This window comes from Plectropomus leopardus, chromosome 19, assembly GCF_026936395.1.
Source record: "Plectropomus leopardus strain MGB_pleo_1.0 chromosome 19, ASM2693639v1, whole genome shotgun sequence".
NCBI classification, from domain to species: Eukaryota; Metazoa; Chordata; class Actinopteri; order Perciformes; family Serranidae; genus Plectropomus; species Plectropomus leopardus.
Genome location: NC_142194.1, coordinates 591,296 through 612,111, shown reverse-complemented (window position 1 = coordinate 612,111; position 20,816 = coordinate 591,296). Strand labels below are relative to the sequence as shown.

General features: G+C 39.4%; 2 protein-coding genes across 12 annotated transcripts in view; one reads left to right on the top strand and one right to left on the bottom strand.

Annotated features, from left to right (window-relative positions):
- The window catches only part of baiap2b (BAR/IMD domain containing adaptor protein 2b), a 115,024-nt gene extending 98,281 nt beyond the window's left edge, over positions 1 to 16,743 (top strand). For 3 of the 7 annotated variants that reach the window (XM_088070000.1, XM_088069995.1, XM_088069996.1), the window contains one exon: positions 13,965 to 16,743. In XM_088070000.1, the coding sequence (XP_087926126.1) occupies positions 13,965 to 14,142 (178 nt within the window). In that variant the 3' untranslated portion in view covers positions 14,143 to 16,743. Of the gene's footprint in view, positions 1 to 13,583; positions 13,626 to 13,964 lie in introns of all 7 variants that reach the window. The other 4 variants (XM_088070005.1, XM_088070004.1, XM_088069998.1 and 1 more) reach the window with 2 other exon arrangements.
- Positions 16,744 to 17,662: 919 nt separating this feature from the next.
- lmtkb (lemur tail kinase 1 b) overlaps positions 17,663 to 20,816 on the bottom strand; it is a 56,118-nt gene continuing 52,964 nt past the window's right edge. For all 5 annotated transcript variants that reach the window (XM_088069991.1, XM_088069990.1, XM_088069992.1 and 2 more), the window contains one exon: positions 17,663 to 20,680. In XM_088069991.1, coding sequence (XP_087926117.1) covers positions 20,652 to 20,680 — 29 coding nt within the window. In that variant the 3' untranslated portion in view covers positions 17,663 to 20,651. The remainder of the gene's footprint in view (positions 20,681 to 20,816) is intronic.

Genomic DNA, 20,816 nt, shown 5'->3' with positions numbered 1-20,816 from the left:
TGTCATATTTTGGTGTTTTTGGCGTTTTTTGTACCTTTCTATGCTATAGCGTTTGTAAGCACGCTATTTAATGCGAGTTTAAGCTGTTTTTAGCTGTTTTTGGGACATGCCCTTTTTTGACATTTTTGCCATACTATAGCCTTGCTTTTCTTGGTCATTTTTTCGACATGTCACATTTTGGTGTTTTTGTCCGTTTTTGCAACTTTCTGTGCTATAGCGTGTTTAAGCACGCTATTTAATGCGGGTTTAAGCTGTTTTTAGCTGTTTTTCGGACATGCCCTTTTTTGACATTTTTGCCATACTATAGCCTTGCTTTTTTTGGTCATTTTTTCGACGTGTCATATTTTGGTGTTTTTGGCGGTTTTTGTACCTTTCTATGCTATAGTGTGTCTAAGCACGCTATTTAATGCGAGTTTAAGCATTTTTCATCTGTTTTTGGGATGTGCCTTTTTTTTGAAATTTTTGCCATACTATAGCCTTGCTTTTCTGCTCATATTTTCGACGAGCTATTTTATAATGTTTTTAGCTGTTTTTGCAACTTTCTATGCTATAGCGTGTTAAGGCGCGCTATTTAATCTTGAGTTTAAGCTGTTTTTAGCTGTTTTTGGGATGTGCCCTTTTTTGAACTTTTTGCCATACTATAGACTTGCTTTTTTTGGTCATTTTTTCGACATGTAACATTTTGGTGTTTCTGGCCGTTTTTTGTACCTTTCTATGCTATAGCTTGTTAAGGCACGCTATTTAATGCAGGTTTAAGGTGTTTTTAGCTGTTTTTGGGACGTGCCTTTTTTTGACTTTTTTGCCATACTATAGCCTTGCTTCTTTTAGTTATGTTTTCGACATGTAACATTTTGGTGTTTTTGGCCGTTTTTGAAACTTTCTATGCTATAGCGTGTCTAAGAAAGCTATTTAATGCGGGTTTAAGCATTTTTCATTTGTTTTTGGGATGTGCCTTTTTTTGAAATTTTTGCCATACTATAGCCTTGCTTTTATGCTCATATTTTCGACGAGCTATTTTATCATGTTTTTAGCCTTTTTTGCAACTTTCTATGCTATAGCGTGTTAAGGCACGCTATTTAATGCGGGTTTAAGCTGTTTTTAGCTGTTTTTGGGACGTGCCCTTTTTTTTGACTTTTTTGCCATACTATAGCCTTGCTTTTTTTGGTCATTTTTTCGACATGTCATATTTTGGTGTTTTGGGCCGTTTTCTCAACTTTCTATGCTATAGCGTGTCTAAGCACGCTATTTAATGCGGGTTTAAGCATTTTTTAGCTGTTTTTGGGACGTGTCTTTTTTTGACATTTTTGCCATACTATAGCCTTGCTTTTATGCTCATATTTTCGACGAGCTATTTTATAATGTTTTTAACAGCTTTTGCAACTTTCTATGCTATAGCGTGTTTAAGCACACTATTTAATGCGAGTTTAAGCTGTTTTTAGCTGTTTTTGGGACGTGCCCTTTTTTGACATTTTTGCCATACTATAGCCTTGCTTTTCTGGTCATATTTTCGACATGTAACATTTTGGTGTTTTTGGCCGTTTTTGCAACTTTCTATGCTATAGCGTGTCTAAGCACGCTATTTAATGCGAGTTTAAGCATTTTTCATCTGTTTTTGGGATGTGCCTTTTTTTGACTTTTTTGCCATACTATAGCCTTGCTTCTTTTGGTTATGTTTTCGACATGTAACATTTTCGTGTTTTTGGCCGTTGTTCCAACTTCCTATGCTATAGCGTGTGTAAGCACGCTATTTAATGCGGGTTTAAGGTGTTTTTAGCTGTTTTTGGGACGTGCCCTTTTTTGACATTTTTGCCATACTATAGCCTTGCTTTTTTTGGTCATTTTTTCGACGTGTCATATTTTGGTGTTTTTGGCGGTTTTTGTACCTTTCTATGCTATAGCGTGTTAAGGCACGCTATTTAATGCAGGTTTAAGCTGTTTTTAGCTGTTTTTGGGACGTGCCCTTTTTTGACTTTTTTGCCATACTATAGCCTTGCTTTTCTGCTCATATTTCAACGAGCTATTTTATAATGTTTTTAACCGTTTTTGTACCTTTCTATGCTATAGCGTGTGTAAGAAAGCTATTTAATGCGGGTTTAAGCTGTTTTTAGCTGTTTTTGGGACGTGCCTTTTTTGACTTTTTTGCCATACTATAGCCTTGCTGTTTGGGTCATATTTTCGACATGTAACATTTTGGTGTTTTTGGCCGTTTTTGCAACTTTCTATGCTATAGCGTGTTTAAGCACGCTATTTAATGCGAGTTTAAGCTGTTTTTAGCTGTTTTTGGGACGTGCCCTTTTTTGACTTTTTTGCCATACTATAGCCTTGCTTCTTTTAGTTATGTTTTCGACATGTAACATTTTCGTGTTTTTGGCCGTTGTTCCAACTTCCTATGCTATAGCGTGTGTAAGCACGCTATTTAATGCGGGTTTAAGGTGTTTTTAGCTGTTTTTGGGACGTGCCCTTTTTTGACATTTTTGCCATACTATAGCCTTGCTTTTCTGCTCATATTTTCGACGAGCTATTTTATAATGTTTTTAACCGTTTTTGTACCTTTCTATGCTATAGCGTGTTAAGGCACGCTATTTAATGCAGGTTTAAGCTGTTTTTAGCTGTTTTTGGGACGTGCCCTTTTTTGACTTTTTTGCCATACTATAGCCTTGCTTTTCTGCTCATATTTTCGACGAGCTATTTTATAATGTTTTTAACTGTTTTTGCAACTTTCTATGCTATAGCGTGTGTAAGAAAGCTATTTGATGCGGGTTTAAGCTGTTTTTAGCTGTTTTTGGGACGTGCCTTTTTTGACTTTTTTGCCATACTATAGCCTTGCTGTTTGGGTCATATTTTCGACACATAACATTTTGGTGTTTTTGGCCGTTTTTGCAACTTTCTATGATATAGCGTGTTTAAGCACGCTATTTAATGCGGGTTTAAGCTGTTTTTAGCTGTTTTTGGGACGTGCCCTTTTTTGACTTTTTTGCCATACTATAGCCTTGCTTCTTTTAGTTATGTTTTCGACATGTAACATTTTGGTGTTTTTGGCCGTTTTTGAAACTTTCTATGCTATAGCGTGTGTAAGAAAGCTATTTAATGCGGGTTTAAGCTGTTTTTAGCTGTTTTTGGGACGTGCCTTTTTTTGACTTTTTTGCCATACTATAGCGTTGCTTTTCTGGTCATATTTTCGACGAGCTATTTTATCATGTTTTTAGCCTTTTTTGCAACTTTCTATGCTATAGCGTGTGTAAGCACGCTATTTAATGCGGGTTTAAGCTGTTTTTAGCTGTTTTTGGGACGTGCCCTTTTTTGACATTTTTGCCATACTATAGCCTTGCTCTTCTGGTCATTTTTTCGACATGTAACATTTTGGTGTTTTTGGCCGTTTTTTGTACCTTTCTATGCTATAGCGTGTCTAAGCACGCTATTTAATGCGGGTTTAAGGTGTTTTTAGCTGTTTTTGGGACGTGCCCTTTTTGACTTTTTGCCATACTATAGCCTTGCTTTTTGGGTAATTTTTTTCGACACGTAACATTTTGGTGTTTTTGGCCGTTTTTGAAACTTTCTATGCTATAGCGTGTGTAAGCACGCTATTTAATGCGAGTTTAAGCTGTTTTTAGCTTTTTTTGGGACGTGCCCTTTTTTGAAATTTTTGCCATACTATAGCCTTGCTTTTTTTGGTCATTTTTTCGACATGTCATATTTTGGTGTTTTGGGCCGTTGTTGCAACTTCCTATGCTATAGCGTGTTAAGGCACGCTATTTAATGCGGGTTTAAGGTGTTTTTAGCTGTTTTTGGGACGTGCCCTTTTTTGACATTTTTGCCATACTATAGCCTTGCTTTTCTGCTCATATTTTCGACATGTCATATTTATAATGTTTTTAACTGTTTTTGCAACTTTCTATGCTATAGCGTGTGTAAGAAAGCTATTTGATGCGGGTTTAAGCTGTTTTTAGCTGTTTTCGGGACGTGCCTTTTTTTGACTTTTTTGCCATACTATAGCGTTGCTTTTCTGGTCATATTTTCGACGAGCTATTTTATCATGTTTTTAGCCTTTTTGTACCTTTCTATGCTATAGCGTGTTTAAGCACGCTATTTAATGCGGGTTTAAGCTGTTTTTAGCTGTTTTTGGGACGTGCCCTTTTTTGACTTTTTTGCCATACTATAGCCTTGCTTTTTTTGGTCATTTTTTCGACATGTAACATTTTGGTGTTTTTGGCCGTTTTTGCAACTTTCTGTGCTATAGCGTGTCTAAGTACGCTATTTAATGCAGGTTTAAGCTGTTTTTGGGACGTGCCTTTTTTTGAAATTTTTGCCATACTATAGCCTTGCTTTTCTGCTCATATTTTCGACGAGCTATTTTATAATGTTTTTAGCCGTTTTTGCAACTTTCTATGCTATAGCGTGTTAAGGCACGCTATTTAATGCGGGTTTAAGCATTTTTTAGCTGTTTTTGGGATGTGCCTTTTTTTGACTTTTTTGCCATACTATAGCCTTGCTTTTTTTGGTCATTTTTTCGACATGTAACATTTTGGTGTTTTTGGCCGTTTTTGCAACTTTCTATGCTATAGCGTGTTTAAGCACGCTATTTAATGCGAGTTTAAGCTGTTTTTAGCTGTTTTTGGGACGTGCCCTTTTTTGACATTTTTGCCATACTATAGCCTTGCTTTTTTTGGTCATTTTTTCGACATGTAACATTTTGGTGTTTCTGGCCGTTTTTTGTACCTTTCTATGCTATAGCGTGTTAAGGCACGCTATTTAATGCAGGTTTAAGCTGTTTTTAGCTGTTTTTGGGACGTGCCCTTTTTTGACTTTTTTGCCATACTATAGCCTTGCTTCTTTTGGTTATGTTTTCGACGTGTAACATTTTGGTGTTTTTGGCCATTTTTGCAACTTTCTATGCTATAGCATATGTAAGAAAGCTATTTAATGCGCGTTTAAGCATTTTTCATCTGTTTTTGGGATGTGCCTTTTTTTTGAAATTTTTGCCATACTATAGCCTTGCTTTTCTGCTCATATTTTCGACGAGCTATTTTATAATGTTTTTAGCCGTTTTTGCAACTTTCTATGCTATAGCGTGTTTAAGCACGCTATTTAATGCGAGTTTAAGCTGTTTTTAGCTGTTTTTGGGACGTGCCCTTTTTTGACATTTTTGCCATACTATAGCCTTGCTTTTTGGGTCATATTTTCGACATGTAACATTTTGGTGTTTTTGGCCGTTTTTGCAACTTTCTATGCTATAGCGTGTTTAAGCACGCTATTTAATGCGAGTTTAAGCAATTTTTAGCTGTTTTTGGGACGTGCCCTTTTTTGTCATTTTTGCCATACTATAGCCTTGCTTCTTTTGGTTATGTTTTCGACATGTAACATTTTGGTGTTTTTGGCCGTTTTTGCAACTTTCTATGCTATAGTGTGTCTATCCACACTATTCAATGTAGGTTTAAGCTGTTTTTAGTTGTTTTTGGGACGTGCCTTTTTTTTTTACATTTTTGCCATACTATAGCCTTGCTTTTAGGGTCATTTTTTCGACATGTCATGTTTTGGTGTTTTTGGCGGTTTTTGTACCTTCCTATGCTATAGCGTGTGTAAGCACGCTATTTAATGCGGGTTTAAGCATTTTTTAGCTGTTTTTGGGAAATGCCTTTTTTTGACTTTTTTGCCATACTATAGCCTTGCTGTTTGGGTCGTACTTTCGATGTGCTATTTTATAATGTTTTTAACCGTTTTTGCAACTTTCTATGCTATAGCGTGTTTAAGCATGCTATTTAATGCGAGTTTAAGCTGTTTTTAGCTGTTTTTGGGACTTGCCCTTTTTTGACATTTTTGCCATACTATAGCCTTGCTTTTTTGGTCATTTTTTCGACATGACATATTTTGGTGTTTTTGGCCGTTTTTGCAACTTTCTATGCTATAGCGTGTTTAAGCACGCTATTTAATGTGGGTTTAAGCTGTTTTTAGCTGTTTTTGGGACGTGCCCTTTTTTGACATTTTTGCCATACTATGGCCTTGCTTTTTTTGGTCATTTTTTCGACATGTAACATTTTGGTGTTTTTGGCCGTTTTTTTTGCCACTTTCTGTGCTATAGCGTGTCTAAACACATTATTTAATGCAGGTTTAAGCTGGTTGTAGCTGTTTTTGGGACATGCCTCTTTCTGACATTTTTGCCATACCATCGCCTTGCTTTCTGGGTCATTTTTATTGACATGCCATATCATCATTTTTTTTAGCCGTTTTTGCAACTTTCTATGCAATAGCATTCCTCAGCACGCTATTTAATGTGGGTTTAAGCTGTTTTGAGCTGTTTTTGAGACATGCCATTTTTTGACATTTTTACCATACTATAGCCTCTCTTTTTAGCTTTTATTTTTAACATGCCACATTTTGGTTTTTGGGGTCGTTTTGCAACTTTCTATGCTTTAGTGTGTCTCAGCAAGCCATTTAATACTGGTTAAAGCTGTTTTCAGCTGTTTTTGGGACGTGTCATTTTTTCGACATTTTTTACTATAGCCTTTCTTTTTGGGTCATTTTTTCGACATGCCATATTATGGTGTATTTAAGCATTTTTGTGCTATGGCGTTTCTCAACACCCTATTTAATGTTGTTTTAGGCACTTTCAGCTTTTTTCGGGACATGTCATTTTTTAAACCTTTTTGGCCAGTTTTGCAACTTCTTATGCTATGGTCTGTCTCAACACGAGTTTTCAGGTTTTTTTGGGACGTCATTTTTCACCGTTTTTGTGCTATACTATAGTATTGCTGTTTGTGCAGTTTTTTGACATGCTATTTGGAGGTGTTTTTGCAGCATCCAATGCTATGGCGTGAGTGTAGTCTGGCATTTTTGGTCAGTTTTTTGACATATTAGAATATGGTGTTTTTGGCCGTTTTTACAACATCCAATGCTATAGTATCTCTCTGCACACTATTTTATTTGGTGTACAGCTGTTTTAGGGACATATTATATTTAGACATTTTTTTATCCTTACTATCGTATGGCATTTTGGGTGATTTTTTTGACATGCTATTTTATGGTGTTTTTGACCATTTTTATAATTATGTTAATATCCTATACTATGGCATCTCCACATGGTTTTTCATTAGGTTTTATGTGGTTTTCAGCTGTTTATCTGACATGTCATTTTTTGACACTTTTAGCCATATTATAGTATGGCATTATGTGTTGATTGTTCAACATGCTATATTAAGGTGTTTTTAGTTTTTTCGCAACTTCAAAAGCTATGGCATTTCTTGGCAAGCTTATTTATGTGGTTTTAGCTATTTCTTCGACATGGTATATTTTTTTATTTTTTACCGTAGCATAGTATTGTATTTTTGGTCATTTTCATCCATCCATTTTCTACTGCTTATCCGGGGTCAGATCGTGGGGGCAGCAGCTTAAGCAGGGAAGCCCAGACTTCCCTCTCCCTGGCCACTTCGTCCAGCTCTTCCCGGGGGATCCCGAGGCGTTCCTTGGCCAGTTGGGAGACAAAGTCTCTCCAGCATGTCCTGGGTCTTCCCCGGGGTCTCCTACCGGTGGGACATGCCCTGAACACCTCATCTGGTTCTTCTCAACATGGAGGAGCAGTGGCTCTACTCCGAGCTCCTCCCAGATGACCGAGCTTCTCACCCTATCTCTAAGGGAGAGCCCAGCCACCCTACGGAGGAAACTCATTTCGGCCGCTTGTACCCGCGATCTTGTTCTTCCTGTCACTACCTAGAGCTCGTGACCATAGGTGAGGGTAGGAACGAAGATCGACCGGTGAATCGAGAGCTTTGCCTTTCAGCTCAGCTCCCTCTTCACCATGAAAGATCGGTGCAGAGTCCGCATTACTGCAGACGCTGCACCGATCCATCTGTCGATCTCCCGCTCCATCCTTTCCTCACTCGTGAACAAGACCCCGAGGTACTTAAACTCCTCCACTTGGGGCAGGATCTCGTCCCCAATCTGGAGGGGTCACTCCAGCCTTTTCCGGCTGCGAACCATGGCCTCAGATTTGGAGGTGCTGATTCTCATCCCGGCCGCTTCACACTCGGCTGCGACCCGATCCAGTGAGAGCTGGAGGTCACGGCCTGATGAAACCAACAGGACCACATCATCTGCAAAAAGCAGCAACCCAATCCTGAGGTCACCAAACCGGACCCCCTCAACACCCTGACTGCGCCTGGAAATTCTGTCCATAAAAGTTATGAACAGAATCGGTGACAAAGGGCAGCCCTGGCAGAGTCCAACCCTCACTGGAAATGAGTGCAACTTACTGCCAGCAATGTGGACCAAGCTCTGGCACCGGTCGTACAGGGAACAGACGCCCCTATCAGGGGGTCAGATACCCCATACTCCCAAAGAAATCCCCACAGGACTCCCGGAGGGACACGGTCTAATGCCTTCTCCAAGTCTACAAAGCACATGTGGACTGGTTGGGCAAACTCCAATGCACCCTCAAGGACCCTGCCAAGGGTCCAGTGCTGGTCCACAGTTCCACGACCAGGATGAAAAGCGCATTGCTCCTCCCGGATCCGATGTTTGACTATCCGGTGGACCCTCCTCTTCAGTATCCCTGAATAGACCTTACCAAGGAGGTTGAGGAGTGTGATCCCCCTGTAGTTGGAACACACCCTCTGGTCCCCCTTCTTAAAAAGAAGGACCTCTGCCAGTCCAGCGGCACTTCCCCTGATGTCCACGCAATGCCGCAGAGTCGTGTCAACCATGACAGCCCCCCAACACCCAGGGCCTGAAGGAACTCTGGCAGATCTCATCCACCCCCTGGGCCCTGCCACTGGGGAGCTTTTTGACCACCTCGGCAACCTCAGCCCCAGAAATGGGAGAGACAACTCCCGAGTCCCCAGGCCCTGCTTCCTCACCGGAAGGCATGTCAGTGGGATTGAGGGGGTCTTCAAAGTATTCCTTTCACCGATCCACAACGTCCCGAGTTGAGGTCAGCAGTGCACAGTCCCCACCATACACAGTGTTGACAGGGCACTGCTTCCCCCTCCTGAGACGGCAGATGGTGGTCGAGCACCTCTTTGAAGCCGTCAGGAAGTCATTCTCCTTGGCCTCATCAAACTCCTCCCATGCCCAGTTTTTGCCTCGGCGACAGCCGTAGCTTCCCTCCGCTTGGCCTGCCGGTACCTGTCTGCTGCCTCCGGAGTCCAACAGGCCAAGAAGGCCTGATAGGACTCCGTCTTTAGCTTGACAGCATCCCTCACCACCTGTCGCCACCAACGGGTTCAAGTGTTGCCGCCACGACAGGCACCGACCATCTTATAGCCACAGCACCGATCTGCCGCCTCAACAACAGAGGCATGGAACATGGCCCACTCAGACTCAATGTCCCCCGCCTCCTTCGGGACATGGTCGAAGCTCTCCTGGAGGTGGGAGTTGAAGCTCCTTCTGACGGACAATCTGGTAGTTTTTTCGACATGCTATTTTATGGTGTTTTGGTGCCAATTGCAACATCCTATACTCTCGCATGTCTTGGCATGCTTGTGGTGGTTTAATGTGGTTTAAGGCTTTTTTTGGACATGTAACTCACATATCCACTAACCAGATTTTCAGACGGCTGAAATGCGAACACCCAAGCATGGTAGAAAAAGGTTAAAACTGCTCGAAACAGGCTTTATTCAAAGATAAAAATGTCAAAAGCATAAATCAAAAGCAACAGTTACGTCACTCCTTTTTACGGGACATACATATACCGTCTAACACAACATCTAAGCAAGGCAACAGCAGAAAAAGCCACAAAAAGCACACATTGTGATCTGCTGTTCCTCTTTATCTGGAGGTCCATTGCCTCATTACTCTCATCACTCTCCTGCCCTCATTGGCTGGCCTTGGGGTGGTGTGTTCGAGAAGAAACTTCCTCCTCCTGCTTGGGTTGTCATGTTTGGGTAGAAACTTCCTTCTCCTGTTGCTGGGGAGTTTCCACCCCTCCGCATGTGATTTCCTGTCACTGATTGCTCAAACGGCTGCTGCTGCTGATTCATGGACATGTTAAACATACTCATGAGCCAGGGCGCGGCTGTCTGCATGTTCATGTTAATGAAGGAGTTAATTTCCCTCGGGTGGAATGAACAGCTTAGGTAAGGATCTGGGTGCGAGTTTCCATTCTTGGCTGGTCTCCCCAACAGTCATGTTTTGACATTTTTTGACACACGATACGATGACGTTTACTTTTATTTTTTCGACATGCCATATTATGAAGTCTTTGGCCGTTTTTTCGACATTCTAGACCATGATGTGTCTCAATATGCTATTTTATGTGGTTTTCAGTTGTTTGTTGGACGTCATGTTTTGACATTTTTAGCTATACTATAGTATGATGTTTTTCTGCCATTTTAGGCCATTTTTGACAACATAATATACCAGGGTTTACCATTAATAAAAAAGGCTGGCCACCATAATCTAACTTGCCCTGCCATAGTTTCAACGGAGTTGGAACATTAATTAAGAGCCATATTTACGGCTTATTATTATTATATTATTAAGAGCGTTGGGTTATTTATAATGCAGCAGAGGCAGATAGGAGCAGCAGAACATCAGGCGCATAAAAAGTGAAATAAAACACCTCATTCTGCTGGGCTTAAAACTGTCTTTCACTTACAAAAATCCGCAAATACCTGCTCTCATCTATCGATCTGATCCGGTGTGAACTTATCAACAGCTCAATCATCCACCCGATGAGTGACATTCATCTACGAAAGAGATAAAAGGAACTCCGCCTGCTGCATTGTATTCATGGACCTACAAAAACTTAAATGGATATTGGAGTGACACCATGGATAGAGTGACACAAACCATTACTCCCACTATACTATAGCATGTGATCTAAAATCCGGCCAAAGAGTCATACTATAGCATGTGGTCCAAATCGTGCCGAAAAGTCATACTATAGCATTGGGTCCAAAATTACACCACAATTTCATACTATAGCATTGGGTCAGAAATTGCGCCAAAAAGTCATACTATAGCATCAGGTCCAAAATTGCTCTAAAAAGTCATACCATAGCATTAGGTCCAAAATCACACCAAAAAGTAATACTGTAACACTGGGTCAAAAATCACACCAAAAAGTAATACTGTAGCACTGGGTCAAAAATTGCACCAAAAAGTCATTCTAAAGCATGTCATTCAAAATGGCACCAAAAAGTCATACTATGGCATGCCATTCAAAATCATGCCAACAATTCATTGGTTCATTCATTCATTCATTGACTTGGTCCAAAAATAGTGAAAAAAAGTCATACTATAGCATTGGGTCCAAATTGCAACAAAAAATCAAACTGTAGCTTTGAGTCCAAAATCACGCCAAAAATTCATACTCTAGCACTGGGTCCAAACTTGCGGCCAAAAGTCAAACTCAATGCTAATTATAGCATATAATTATTATAACTATAGCATTTAGTCCAAATTCATGCCAAAAAGTCATACTATAGCATTGAGTCAAAAATGCCTAGAAGTCATAGTATCAAATGCCTTTCAAAATCAGGCCAAAAGGTCATATTATAACATGGCTTTCTTTCAAAATCGTGCAAAAAAGTCATACGATAGCATTTAGTCCAAACTCATGCCAAAAAGTCATACTACAGCACTGAGTCCAAAATTGCACCAAAAAGTCATTCTATACAATTGTGAACAAAATCGCACCAAAAAGTCACAGTATAGCATTGGATTTTTATTAGCGCCAAAAGTTCATACAAATAGCATTGGGTCGAAAATCCCACCAAAAAGTCATACAGTAGCACTGTGTCCAAAATCTTGCCCAAAAGTCATACTATAGCATTGGGTCCAAAAATTGCGCCAAAAAGTGATATACCATTGAGTCCAAAATCGCACCAAAAAGTCATACTACAGCATATACTACAGCATGTGGTTCAAAATTGCTCCAAAAATTCATAGTTTAGCATTGATTTTTTTAATTGTGCCAAAAGATCATACTATAGCATTGGGTCCAAAATTGCCCTGAAAAGTGATACTATAGCATTAGGTCTACAATCGCAGCAAACACTCACACTACAGATATGGGTCCAACATCACGCCAAAATGTCATACTATAGCATCATGTCCAAAATCAGACAAAAAATTCATACTATAGTATTGGGTCCAAAACCATGCCAAAAAGTCATACTATAGCATTGGGTTCAAAATTGCGCAAAATAGACATATCATAGCATGCCGTTTAAATTGGCTCCAAAAAGCTCCAACATGTCGTTCAAAATCTCGCAACAAAGTCATACAATAGTATGTCATTCAAAATTGCATCAAAAAGTCATCCTATAGCACTGGGAACAAAATCACGCCAAAAAGTCATGCAATTGCACTTCGTTGAAAATTGCGCCAAAAAGTCAAACTATAGCATTGTGTCCAAACTCATGCCAAATAGTCAAATTATAGCATTGGGTCCGAAATTGTGCCAAAAAGTCATGCTATAGCATGGATCTAGAATCGCATCAAATAATCATACTACAGTATTGGGTCCAAAATCTCGCCAAAATGTGATATTAAAGCAATGGGTCCAAAATCGCATCAAAAACTCCTACTACAGGCAAAAAGTCATGCTATAGCACTGGGTGCAAAATTGCGCAAAATAGACATATTATAGCATGCCGTTTAAATTGGCTCCAAAAAGTCATTCTAAAGCATGTCGTTCAAAATCTCGCAACAAAGCCATACAATAGCATGTCATTCAAAATTGCATCAAAAAGTCATCCTATAGCACTGGGAACAATATCACGCCAAAGTCATACTAAATTAGGTCCAAAATCACACAAAAAAGTAATATTATGGCATTGGGTCCAAAAACATACCAAATAGTCATACTATAGAATGTCGCTCAAAATCGCAACAAAAAAGTAATACTACAGCATTGAGTCCAAAATTGTGCCAAAAAGTCATACTACAGCATTTAATCCAAAAATGCACCAAATAGTCATGCTATAGCATATCGTTCAAAATTGCACCAAAAAGTCATAATATAGCATTGGATCCAAAATCTCTCCAAAATGTCAAAAATATAGCACTGCATCCAAAATCACACCAAAAAGTCATACTATAGAATTGGTTCAAAAATCATGCCAAAAAGTCATTTTATAGCATTGTGTCCAAAATTGTGCTAAAATGTCATACTGAGACAGTGGGTCCAAATTTGCGTCAAAAAGTCATAGTATAGCATTGGCTCCAAAAAGCATTTCCTTAAAAATCGCGTCAAAAAGTCATACTGTCTCGTGTCTTTGAAAATAGCGCCAAAAAGTCATACTATAGCATGTTTTCCAAAATTGCATAAAAAATCATGGCATTTAAATTTTTCAAAATTGCTAAAAATTCACATTGCAGCCTTAAATAAACATAGACATAGAAAAAAACCTGTTGAATTCAACTCGGAGAGTCAGCCAGCTTAATCTTGGTCTCATTTGTTAAAATCTGGAAGTGCTCCTTACATCCTCACACCGATGATTATGTGCTTTAACACTCCTTATATACATTTGTGTGTACAGTTACACCATGTGCGAACACATACAGTCATGGTTATTATGTTGTAGTAGAGTGTGTCAGTTGGTTTTTGTGAAGGCTCTGAATATCGACACACTGTCTCTGTTCTTCAGCACAGGGCCTGATTACGCCCGCTTCTGAGTGAGACACCCATCGTAAGTGAATGACCTTTGGTCTTCAGCGTCCTCATGCTTTCACTTCCTCTTTGCACGATCACAGAAACCTGCGGTTTCGGCTTTGAGTGTCGTGAAGCAGCTGTTGTGTTATTTTCATTATTTCTTTCAGGATGTGCGTTGCATGTTTCAACATGATGCTCAGTTTTCCATCCTTCTTTTTGTGCATTACTCATGAGGCTTTTATTTACCTCATTTTGCTGAAAGATAAGCAATGTCACCGTGTGACCTTTGACCTTTGCAAACATTTGCAGTTTCACGTTTGATTTCATTATCATTGATCAACATCAAATAAAATAAAAGTTTGTTTTTTTTTCACAGTATTTTCTATCCTCCTCGCAGCGATGATCTGCCCATTGAGCCGGCCGTGGAGGCGCCGGCCAAACCGCCCCTTTCTGATGATGATGATGATGAAGAGGAGGAGGTGGAGGAGGAGCAGCCTGATGAAGCTCACTATGACTCCTTGGAGAAGACCTCGACTCCCCCGGAGGAGTACTGAGCTCTGTTGGCTTTAAACCAGCTGCAGGAGCATCTGTGCTCCCTCAGCTGTGATTCAACCTCACTGCGACTGTAGAGTGCTCCGGGAAGGAGTCCAAAAACCCACAGATGAGTTTCACTTTCTGGTTCCCCAGATTACCTTATTGAACAAAAAGCATCAGAAAAATTTGTGTACCACAGAGCTTATTTTCTGCAATGATCCAAAAATCCCACAGGCTGTTTGCTGAGGAAACCAGGGTGAGGCTAATCTCAGGGTTAGACTACAGAAAAACCCTGCAGCACTCTGTTCAACAAAAATGATTCAGACCAGAAAATGAAGCATCACAACAATCCACATTTACAGAAATGTGTTAGCTGAGAGATCATGTAAATAAAATCAAATTTATGTTGGATCATGTAGCACACTGACAGACCGTCTAAATTTGCTCTTGATTGTTTTCCTCAGAGTTGTATTTCTGTTTGTGCTCACACTGATGGGAAATAATGACAGATATCAGTGGAGCTGCTTCACCTGTTCACAGTTAAAACACACCAGGAGCATGTGGGGTGACAGAGTGTGTGTCAGCTCGCTCAGTTCAGTTACAGAGCCGGAGCTATTGCCTCTTACATTAAATCGGCAATCCAGAGACTCGTGACGGGTTCTTCATGGAGACTGATGACATTTTCTGACACAGCTTCCTCCCCCAACAAAGGGCTTCACTTGTCAGCAGGTGTTTCACCTGTTAAACTGCCTCCTCACGGGGCGAGCACACCCACCTGTGCTGGTGTTGCCTCCAACACTCTTACACACATCACATAAAAAAAGCAGCGTCTGGTATTAGTCTGGACAAAGATGGAAAATTTAAAGTGCGACCGCTCAGAGAGAAACTGCACAGACACACGAGTCAGTGAGATAGAAGTATGAAATAAATTATCTAGAGAAATCAGCAGCATCTGTGGGTTAAGTAAGTTATAAGCACTCGACTCATAGTTCTGTATATTCAACCAATCGTGCACTCACAGGAAATCCTATAGTAATAATAGTTGTAACAAGGATTTGATGTTTGATTAATATTGTGTACAAGCAGTTTGCAAGATGTTCTTAAAACATTTTCAACAGAGAAAAAAAAAATACGATCAAGTGGAAAAAAAATGTAATTTCATATCAACTTCTATCATGTTTAATTTTGATGTAGAAAGATGAGAAATCAGGATTACACTGATACAGGTTGTTATTAGTTTAATCGAGCTGATGATACCGGACTTTTGTTCAAAAATCAGTGGGGAACCCTTTGAAATTTAAGAAAATTACTTTGTTTTCTGTCAAAAACAGAGAAAAAAGAAAAAGTATGACCCAAAAAAATTTTTAAAAAAAATAAAATGACATGCTAGCAACACAAAAATAATGCCAGTGCAATCTATTATGAAAGCTCACAGTTACAAACACATTGTAAATGTGGTAAAGGTTGGTTCAGTTTAGGGAAAGAAAAACACTTGTAGAGAACAAAAAAATACTTGGTCAAGAAAAAGATTTTGGTTTTGGTTAAGATGAAGTGACGGTAACTTTCGTAATTAAGTAAAGTACCTACGTAAAAATAGTTTGCATAGTAACGTATGGTTATAAAGTCAGGTGATTACATTAGCTTGTGGTTACACACAGGACACAAACAGCAGTCTCCTGGTTACAAGTCTGTGTTTGTTTGGTCACCTGTCTTGCCTGCCTTTTGCAGACTTTCTCTCTTTTTTTAAGTAATTTCTGTGTCCACCACCACAAAAGATCATCATTTACTTGCATTTACATTGTTGTGGTGTTGCCTGAACGTTACTTTAACACATTTTGTGCACACTGCCACATTGTTGAGCATTTGTGTCACATGCTATGAGACTGGGGTGAGTCACTAGATGGCAGTGCGGGCCGAGCTCATGCCTGGGTTTAGTTACTCGATAAAAATATCTTGGCATCTTAAAAATGATGTGCTCTCGCTTCCAGCTGGTCAAATAATAACACTTAGGCATTGGCTTCAAACCTTGATGCTGTTGGGATCCATCGCCAATCATTTTCAGTGTCTTTGAAACTTTTGACTCAGTTTTTGGGTTTGGCAACAAAAGTTTGTGGTTATTTAGGCAAAGAAAAATGATCATGGTATTCTTTTTTATGTAACATACATTATGTGACCTATTTACGTATTTAAAATAACTCAATGTTAAATTCACATGAGACACAAACAGCGGTCTCCTGGGTGAAAGTCCTGTGTTTTTTTGACCCCTCCATCACCTCAATCTCCTGACCTTTGTCGACTTGTTCGCTCTTTGTGTCAGTTATTCTTTACACTACTGTTTAAAAATGATGTGGCCCATAGCATCTAACAGACGCTAAAGGGTAAATGGTATCAGGCGGTGGGAGCAGCGGACTAACTGTTGGTATTTGACACATTGGGAGTGAGACCATCCCGTTCAGTTCAAAACTCGGCTCAAACTAATAAAACCTGTATTGGTGTAACTCTAAGTGATACATGAAGACTGATAAAAATTCTAAAAATTGATGACAGTCAAACCTGTGTCGTGATTTGATGGCAAACACTGTCAGTTTAATTTTGAGAATAAAGAATCAAGTATTTACACACTTTGTGCTCTATGTCTTGATGTTAAGTAATGGCCCAACGTTCAAAAATGTGTTGCAGAACATTATATCACAGTAAGGTTTACCTTTGACTTTTTGGATATAAGATTTCATCACTTTATAATTTTATCATATTTGACTTTTGTGTGATTTGTTTTTTCATAATTATCGTATGACTCCTTGAGTTATGGCCAAAAAAATATTTTGGGAGGTCACAGTGACTTTTGACCACCTAATTTTAACCAGTTTGTGCCAAATTCGAGTTAATTGTATGGAAGTAAATCTATTCCTTCTGATTTTGAAATTAAAAAGCCATTGAATTTCTAGCACTAAATGTTTATGCTTTAAAATTATGTATCTGAATTTTTATGCTTTTGAATCTGGTTCTTCCAAATTTTCACCTTTATTTTTAAAAAATTCAGACTTTAAAAAATTCAATGATAATGAAGCCAAAATACAAAATATAAAGTTCAAGACTAGAATCGACTGCTTTTCTGTGAGCTCACGGATGTTTACTACGAATCAGACTGAGGTGACCTTGACCTTTGACCAACAAAATCTTAGTTTATTGTAAAGTCCACACGGAAGTTTGTGTATAATGTGAAGAAATTCCCTCGAGGTGTTCTTGAGATCATCGGACAGACGGACCAACCGAAAACATAATGCCTCCATCCGCAACTATTGCTGGTGTGATCCATAAATTGGATTTTTTTTTTTTTTGAACGTTCTGAACCTCCCTGATGACACTTAATGCCATTTTTTCCTAAACCCATGAACACAAAACACATTTTTTTACAATGAAATTTTGATCAGATATATCTCTGACTCCTAAAATCTCGATATTTTAAAAAATGTAGGAGGCAAATTCGTACTAGATAAAGCAATGAGTAAATTCTATCAAAAATCAAACTATGAAAATGAATCTAAGGATGTGTAAAACAAACTTTATTTATATTTGATTGAAGGTACATAAGGTAATGATGTGACCAGGTCAGTGTGGGGGCACGTTACTGACAGAATCATCGCAAACGTCACCTGTCTGTTGTTTTTGAGCTCCTGTGACCTCCGTCCTCTCTGCGTCTGATCTGGGCGAAAAACACTGACTGTTGCCCCTGAACCACAACACAACATCTCTTTGGCAACAATAAAACATAAGAGACATAATACTTAACCTCCCTCCTCCTGTACAGGTACAGTACATCAATACTCGTCAAAGTATTTTTGTCCAGATACAAAAATATTACGGACAGCTGTCTAGATGGTTCTATGCTAAACTGTTAGAGAATATTAAAGCCTCGAAGGCAAACAAACACGTAAAGACACTATATGTTGATGTTCTCAAAGGTTCACCTTCGCTTTCACTTCCTTACATTTACACACACACACACACACACACACACACACACACACACACACACACACACACACACACACACACAAAGCAAAGCAGTAACGCGTCATGAAGCTGACATCAGCCCGTCGGAGGCTTTTTGACCAGCTGAGCGGACAAATGAAACTGAACTGATCTGCAAATATTTCAGCGTCTCTCGGTTCTAAATTACCCAAATTATAACCGATTTTTTTCTGTCTAATCTGAAAACTTTCAAAGACTCGTAGTATAAACCTCCCAAAAAGTTTGGTGTAGTCAAACTGCAGCAGGTGACGGTAACAGACAGAAAACATGGTGGGAAATCTGTAATGTGCTGATGTTTGTTCTGACCGACCTGTGCACACAAAAATACACTTTAACAGCCTTTTGATATACTTTTGTGCAGGTTTGTATTATTCTGTGGGGTTGGGCCATCAGATGATACAAAAAACGTGTTTGTGAAGTTATCTGTCCTTTAATATCTCTGGCTTTACAACAAAGGATGAACGAGTATTAACTGTACTCTGATAATATTGGATTTACTGGATCTTTGCATCAATGTGATGAAGAACTCTGACTCGTTGGGTGTTTAACTTCAAAGTGGAGATTTTGTCTGTTAAAGGAGCAGTGTGACGGAGTTAGTGGCATCTAGTGGCGAGGCTGAAGATTGCAACAAACTGAATATTTACTAATTTCTATATAAGAGGCAGGTGGACTTGCTTGAGGTTCTTGAAGACCTTCAACGTCTCATCTGAAAGGCTGAAAACTGGCTGAAATCTGAAGAAGCCTCCTGGATTTCTAGGATTTTTGGAACGTTTCTCAGATTTCAGGATGTTCCTCTGATTTTAAGATGTTTATAGGATTTTAGGACATTTTTAGGATTTTAGGACACTTACAGGATTTTAGAATGTTTCTAGTATTTTAGGACGTTTCTATGGTTTTAAAACCTTTTTGGATTTTAGGCTGTTTCTCAAATTTCAGGATGCTCCTCAGATTTCAGCAAGTTGGTAGAATTTTGGCACATATCTAAGATTTTAGGACATTGCTTGGATTTTGGGATGTTTCCAGGATTTTATGTCATTCCTCAGATTTCAGGATTTTCTGCCGGTTTAAGGACATATCTAAGATTTTATGACGTTTCTATGTTTTTAGGACATTAGTGTCTTATCTGTGTCCTCTGTCGGGGGTGTGGGGGATCCTCCACTGGCACTTTTTTTATCAACAAGCTCTATTTTGATGCTGTTTTATGTCTCTGACACTTTATGGAGACTAAAAGGACAAAACAATTCACAGTGTGAATCACTTTATTTTTATTGTGAATTAGAAAATTATTGGGGGGCCACCAGGGGCCCTATGGGGGGTCGGATTTGGTCTGTGAGCTGTAAGTTGGGTATCGCTGCCCTAAATCCTGCACACTGGACCTTTAACGGTTTCAAAGTACTATATGAAGACGCATACCATCATCACAATATAATATTACAGACACTTTGATGTGGATTTCATCCATATCGCCCGGCCCTGTTGTCTGCGTAAATTTGTAGAGAATTTGCTTCTTTATGTATCATCATGTGTCCTCGAGCTGCCAGTTTGTTTTGGCAGTAACAGGAAACATGAAGATGGATTTAGGTGACCATGTGCGCCCATCTCCACGCCAAAACGAAAACCTGTCTGTCTACAAGCAATAAATTCTTAAAGATACTGTTTTCTAGATACTTGAAACCATGCATTGCTATATTTGAAAAACCTGTTAAACCTTGAATGAGATTTAAATCCTTCACTTCCTGTCACTACGGGGACAGCGCTGTGCGGTCGGCTGTGATGGCGGTGCTGCCACACTGTTTGGTCGAGAGAATGAGCCACAGATTCATGTAAAACAGTGAAGAAGTGGTCCTGATACAAAATAAATAGAGTCACAAAATATCACATTGTCCAGGCTCCATCAGCTGTTTCCTCAAAAAGCATTTCAAAGTCCCCTTGCTTCCTGTCTCACCAGCGTATCCTTTGTCTCCGAACGGACCAAATATTATATTACTTGTGATACCTCAAGGATTCTCGTCAATATTTATTAAGACAAGTAAAGCAGTTTCCTAAAAAGTACAAAGTCTGTGGAGCTGTATTGTCCTGTTCAAAGTGCTGATCCTTTGTTAAAAAGCCAAAAAGTTTACCTGTCCTGTTCCTGTACGTCCAGGTGGTTCCCCACGCTCATCAGTGCTTCCCATCACAAATAAAGAAGTGAACGAGGTGGCAAATATGATGCTGTCCAAAGATCTGTCCTTCCTTTGTGTCTCTGTGATCCCAAAAATACACGTTTCCCCTGTGTCCATAGATTCTTTACACCGTGCGTACGGTATATATTAATTTTCTGTAAATTTGAACTATTAACCATTCTCTCTCTCTTCAGTAAGATGGACCTTTCAAAAGTGTCCACGGCGGTAAGAGGCACTGTCTTGTGTTTCTAAAACCTGACGTTAAAAAATAAATTAGAAGTCATGCGAGCAGGCCGAGTGTTTGTCTCAGAGAGGCAATAAATCTCCTCACCTCATTACTCTTTGTCCCCGTCCTCACTGCTCCCTGCAAGAGACACAATGAGGATCCATGAACAGAAATATTCTTACAGACTGTCGGGCCTCTAAAATGTTGCACGTTTCTGTGGAATTTGGCTTCAGAGTTTATTATCTCATCAGTGTGGTACACACTGTAATTCAGT